This window comes from Galeopterus variegatus, unplaced genomic scaffold (genome assembly GCF_000696425.1).
Source record: "Galeopterus variegatus unplaced genomic scaffold, G_variegatus-3.0.2 Scaffold243, whole genome shotgun sequence".
NCBI lineage: Eukaryota > Metazoa > Chordata > Mammalia > Dermoptera > Cynocephalidae > Galeopterus > Galeopterus variegatus.
The window spans coordinates 32,607-38,653 of record NW_007726354.1 but is presented as its reverse complement, the minus strand read 5'-3'; the positions used below and the strand labels follow the sequence as shown (position 1 = coordinate 38,653).

Genomic DNA, 6,047 nt, shown 5'->3' with positions numbered 1-6,047 from the left:
GTGCTGACAACACCAAGTCAAGGGTTAAGATCCCCTTACTGGTCATCTTTTTAAAAAAAAAAAAAAAAAAAAAAATCCTAGCATTGATTAGCATTCTACCAAAGGTACATGTGCTTTCTGAGATTTATTAACAGAATGAAATTAGTTTGTAATTATTATTATGGAATGATTTTATTCATATTTCTAGCTTTCTGCTGTGTTGTTATTTTGTTTATAAACTAGCAAACATTGTGTATTTCATATATAAGCCAAATAAATTTACTGCTCTACAGGTACCTGCTAAGTCAAAATATGCTGGAAGATTGTATCCTATACTTGTGGACATGCCACTATCCTTGTACATGATAGGCCCCAGTTTGCTTTTTCATGTACATCCACACAGCATCTGGAGTGCTGATATATATTGTCTAGCATGCTTCCAGAAGCTTTGCAGTATAGGTTTAACCTAGGCTGTGGTTACACTTTGTATGAGTTTTCTGTTGCTGCTATAATAACAAATTAGCACAAATGTGGTGACTTAAAAACAACACAGATTGATTATCTCACGGTTCTTTGGGTCAGATGTCCTGCTTAGCTTGCTTGGTGTCTCTGCTCTGGATTTTACAAGGCTCTGGATTTATCAAAGTGTTGACTAACTGGGCTCTTATTTGGAGACTCTCGGAAGTATCTGCTTCCAAGCTCATGTAGGTTGATGGCAGAATCCAATTCCTTGTGGTTGTAGGACTGCTGTCCTTGTTTCCTTGCTGGCTAGAATCATTCTTAGCTTCTAGAGGCCTCGCACCAGTTCTCAGTATCTCAGCACCAGCACCGGTGCAGTGAATCCTTCTCTCCCTTGGAACCTCTCTGACTTCCCCTCCTACCACACCTCTTGTTTCTTCCACTGCATCTCTCTGACTCTAGCCATGGAATTTCTCAGCTTTGGGGGCTCATGTGATTACATTGGGTCTACCCAGACTATCCAGGATAATCTCCCTATTTTAAATCTACAGAGTCTCTTTTCCCACATAACATATTCACAGGATCCGGGGATGAGGGTGTGGACGTCTTTGGGGGTGGCATCCTGCCCATCACACTCTGACTAAATTGCTATGTTTTCTCCACGTGCTACACAGTTGTCCCTGGTTAATGGGTCATGAGCAAGTTATTGGGATAGGTTTGCAGGTTAAGAAATCTAAGTGCTTTGTTACCCTCTTGGAATTATCTTGTCTTCTGTCTGTGTCATTGACTCTCCTTGTTACTGTCAGTGCATGTGCCACTGGCTGCTCTTGTCACTTCTTACTGCTTTATGCTTCTGATCCTCCTTCCCTTTCTCCCATCTAGATGTTTGCCATTTTCTCCTTTTCACTTTCTGTCCTTTCCTCTGCCTGCTTTTCTTATCACTCCTCTGTTCCTCAGAAGTCTGTGTTTATAGCTAGTGCCAATCACTGTGAGCACTCTTTCTCTTCTGGCTAACAGACCAACTATGATTCTTTTTTTGGCACTTTTTAAGAGTTAGATCTCAGCTTCCCTTGCCCACTCATAACTAATCAACTGACCTTACACCTTCAGTGTTTATTTGCTGCTGAGCTGAATACTCCACATTTCTGACAGTTAAATAAGTAGATAAATGAAGAATCACTATATTTTTGCTTTGGTCAAGAATGAGATTTTCTTTCTGCTATAGATACTATCCCCTCTTTAGTTTTCAGATGTAATGTATAAATAACAAACGCGTGTGTCTAAAGGTAAGTTTTATAATGTGCTGCTTTTCCTCAGTTGGTTTAATATGTTACTTTTAGCCAATGGGAAGAAACAGAAAAATTTTTTAAAGTCTACAAATTCAGAACTGTTGTCTCCTCAAGTATTGTTTCTGCCACATGACATCATTTTTAATGGTAGAATAGTATACCACTGTATGAGTCTACCATTGCTTATTTAATGATTCCTCCACAGATGGACGTTTAGATTGTTAACATTTATCACACATATAAAGCGTGCTGTGATGAATGAACATCTGTGCCCAAATTAATGATTATTTCATTTAGATAAATTCCTGGAAATGCAGTTACTTGGTTAAAGTATGCATACATTTTGTTGCTTTTGATATGCATTGCCATATTCCTGTGTAACAATTAGTAGATTCTCTCAAGCAAATGATGACAGTGCTTCTTTTCCTTTAGCAAATGATGACAGTGCTTCTTTTCCTTTAGCAAATGATGACAGTGCTTCTTTTTTCTTTAGTAAATTTTATACTTTAAGACGCGATGAATCATACTGAAAATGTCATAAATCCCAAACCATGTTTACATTCCTGTTACTGTTTTAAAGGTTCTCATCCTCAAGAATTAAAGACTGACACTTTTCCTTTGAAAACAACTTTTGTGTTTTGTCATTTAATTCTTAGAAAATTTGTAGAGAAGCTGCAAAGGAATAGAATTTAGATTTCAGTCATTTTGATTACATATTTCTTTATGATAAAAAATAATGATTAAAAAAAGAGCTTTAGATATCCCTAATTTGAAACTGAGAAAACTTGAGGCCCAGCAGTATTGTTTGAGATGGCTATGACCTAATATTTAAAAAGAAAGTTGGCTCAAAGCAATCTAATGGTTATAAATTATAGACTCACAGTCTTTTAATTGTTGCTGTATACATTTAATTTGCATATAATTAGAAAAATGGTTATCATTCTCTAATATTAACATGTTTAAATTATTATACATTTGTTTTTTACTTTAAAGGGGAAAAGCCTCCATCATAGCCAGAATGATCATTTCCAGAATGATGGAATTGGTAAGTGGAAAAATTAGCCCTATGAAAACTTGCTTTTATGATATGAAATTTACCCCAAATTTCACCATGAGAAAGAGGAGGGTGGGGAGAGGGTCTCTCACAACACATGGACAGATACATGGACAGATGACAGACACACACACACGCAATCACTTTGGAGCCTCAATTAATTCTTTTATTCAACACATCTGGTCTTGTTAATGCATTGATATGTCATTTCTGAAAAGGGGTGATTTTGTAGGTCCTAATGTGCATATCTAGAGATTTTGAGGAAAAACATTCAAGCCTTTTATGCAACATAAGTTTTTTGAAAATATTTGTGTCCTACAAATGTCAGGTCATAACAAGTTTCAAGATAAAGTTATTTAAGTGATTTTAAATGTTGCAGAATTATGCTTTTAAAATAATCGCTTAACCTTCATTTTGTATGTGATTATGTTAGAATTATAAATCAAAACTTTGTTCTAAAGAATTGTATATGTTTTCCTAGTCTTAGAATACTGTTTGCCAGGAGAGTGTGTGTGCGTGTGTGTGTGCATGCATGCGCACGTGTGCTTGCATGCATGCATGGTTTTCTCTCTGGATGGACATATCTTCAGCTCCTCAGAAGACATTTAAAATTATGCTAGTGTATAAAAGGAATACTTTATATAGCCTGAGCTGATTTGGGGGATCATTGTAAAATGGTTATTTTTTTTAATATGCCACACTGATAATTCTTTGATTGTAAGATACCTTATGGCAAACCTGGGAAATATATTTTGCTGTTGGATGATTTAAATTACTTTTATTGAGGTAAATATGTGCAGCTATTGAATGCATCCTTTCTCTGTTTACTTTTCAGTTCAGCCCAATCCTTCCGTACTTATTGGCAATCCTATTAGAGCATATACTCCTCCACCCCCTCTTGGACCTCATCCAAATTTGGGAAAATCTCCAAGTCCTGTTCAAAGAATAGATCCTCACACTGGGACAAGTATTCTTTATGTACCTGCTGTCTATGGAGGGAATGTAGTTATGTCGGTGCCTTTACCTGTAAGTGGGTGTTTGAAATACTTTATATCAAACAAAGTAAAATAAGCTTTACTAAATTAGTGACAATTCCCAATAGAATTCTACCAACCTCTTTTGTTTAACTTTTCAAAGCCCCAAACCTTTTACAGCAACTTTTAAAAAAAAAATTGAAACATAATTGATTATGCATATTTTGGGGGTATCTATACCTGTGTACATTGTGTGAGGATCAAATTAGGGTAATTAGCATGTTCATCATTACAAAAAAAAAAAATTGAAACATAATTGATTATGCATATTTTGGGGGTGTCTATACCTGTGTACATTGTGTGAGGATCAAATTAGGGTAATTAGCATGTTCATCATTACAAAACATAAGCATTCCTTGTGTCCATTAACCAATTTCTCCCTAACCCTCCTCTGTCTCCACCTCTTTTACAACAACTCTTGTCTTTAACCTTCACATTTTGAGATTACCAAAGACATGTGAATTGTTGCTTATAATTTGTTGCAGATTGTCAGTGATTAGGAAGAAATCTGTAAATTGGATGTTTTGATTTAGAAAGCTTTCTTTCTTTTAAAATACTTTTACTGAGGAAAGTTGAGGCTAAAAGTTAATTGAACTAGTAAATTGGTCTCTTGTTTTGTAAAGTGATGTTTTTATTTTGTCTTTTGCTTCTCATACTAGTGTAAGTCACAAACTCTTCCTAAGAAATACAGTTCATTGGAAGAGGCAAAGAGGTTTGGATCAGTCTAGTTCTCTTGGATCTAAATTTATCTGAGAAATTCCATGCCTTGTGAAATCTTACTGCTACTTAAAAACATTACTAAATTCTTTCTAAAACTCTCGATTTTTAGAGGGCTTTCTTTCATCTTATATATAGATCCATTTTTATTTCTTTTGAGATTTTTAAATATTTTGGAAATTTTGTTCATTTGCTGATACACGAATATTTCCAAATTCAGGAGTTTTAGCCTACGAAATAATTTCTTTCATTTAAGTCAAGTACTGTACTGTAATTTCAGGCAGAGGTGATTATTACCAAAGATCCTTGGCACCCCTGCCTGTACCCTAACATGGAAAAATGTTTAGCTGCAGACATGTCTCAGCCATATTGGTCATGATAGTCACAATTATGGCAGCCAAGGAGAACTGTCAGTAAGAAATATGCAACTTATGGCCACTCCTCATAGACTTCAGACTTTAGCTGAGTTATTTCTTCCCAGACAGCCCGGCAACATTATACTTCATCTGCTTTAAATAGTAAGTCCCTTAAGATTTACATTTCAGTGTACTAGGTCAAAGAGGCTTTTATTACATAATATTTCTACGAGTCTGCATTTAACAGTTATAGTAAAATAATAGGGGCAGTAGCTCAGATGTCACTGTATGTATCCCTTTTATGTTAATAGGCAGAGATTATATACCTAGACACACAGGAACAAGTTTTCTGTTTCTGTTTTAAGGTAGAGTTGAATTAATTAAAAGCACTAATTAAAGTAATGACCTGTTTGAATTTTACCTATAATAAACCAACATTAAATGATTTGGTTATTCATGTAAAGCTAAAATACCTATTTTTTGAGTTGAGACTCCTTAGACTAAATTCTTTCTTAACTCTTCTCTTTATTCTCTTATTGAGTCTACTAAACAATGTAACTATGCAGTTATGACAAAAAATATTTCATGGTAAATGACATGCACACTGTACATTCATATTTAGGGGAAATGATTCAAGCCTATAAAATGATTTAATATCTCAAGGAATAATTATCAATTTTGTCTTCAATTTCTTCCTAACCTGAATAATGATCCATTTTCACTTACACACTAAAGATTCAGGAAGCCATATATATTTTTTTTTTTTCCTTTTTTGTTTTTTTTCGTGACCGGCAACGGATCACAACCCTCAGTGTCGCGCCCGTACCGGACCGGCAACGGAATCGCAACCCTCGATGTTGCTCCCGCACCTCGCTCAGACAGTGAGCGGCCGGTCTGTATGTGGGATCCGAACCCTTGGCGGGAGCGCTGCCGCGCTTCCCAAGCGGCGCACTGTAGCAGTGCGCCACCCGGCCGGCCAGGAAGCCATATTTTTGGTAAATTAAGACACAGCAATAATTCTACCAATTGCTACTATTAGCACTGATTTTGTAGTTAACTCATTTTGACAGATTAACATCTCTCTGTGTGTATTTGCTTTTTCCTAATCAAAAGCACTAAAGCAGTTTGCTTTCCAAAATATACTTAATGCAATTATTTT

The 6,047-nt window shown here is 35.7% G+C and overlaps 1 protein-coding gene across 1 annotated transcript in view; it reads left to right on the top strand.

Annotated features, from left to right (window-relative positions):
• The window catches only part of HELZ (helicase with zinc finger), a 146,325-nt gene that overhangs the window by 109,204 nt on the left and 31,074 nt on the right, over positions 1 to 6,047 (top strand). The window contains exons 24-25 of the mRNA XM_008566462.1: positions 2,721 to 2,772; positions 3,617 to 3,807. Of these exons, the coding sequence (XP_008564684.1) occupies positions 2,721 to 2,772; positions 3,617 to 3,807 (243 nt within the window). The remainder of the gene's footprint in view (positions 1 to 2,720; positions 2,773 to 3,616; positions 3,808 to 6,047) is intronic.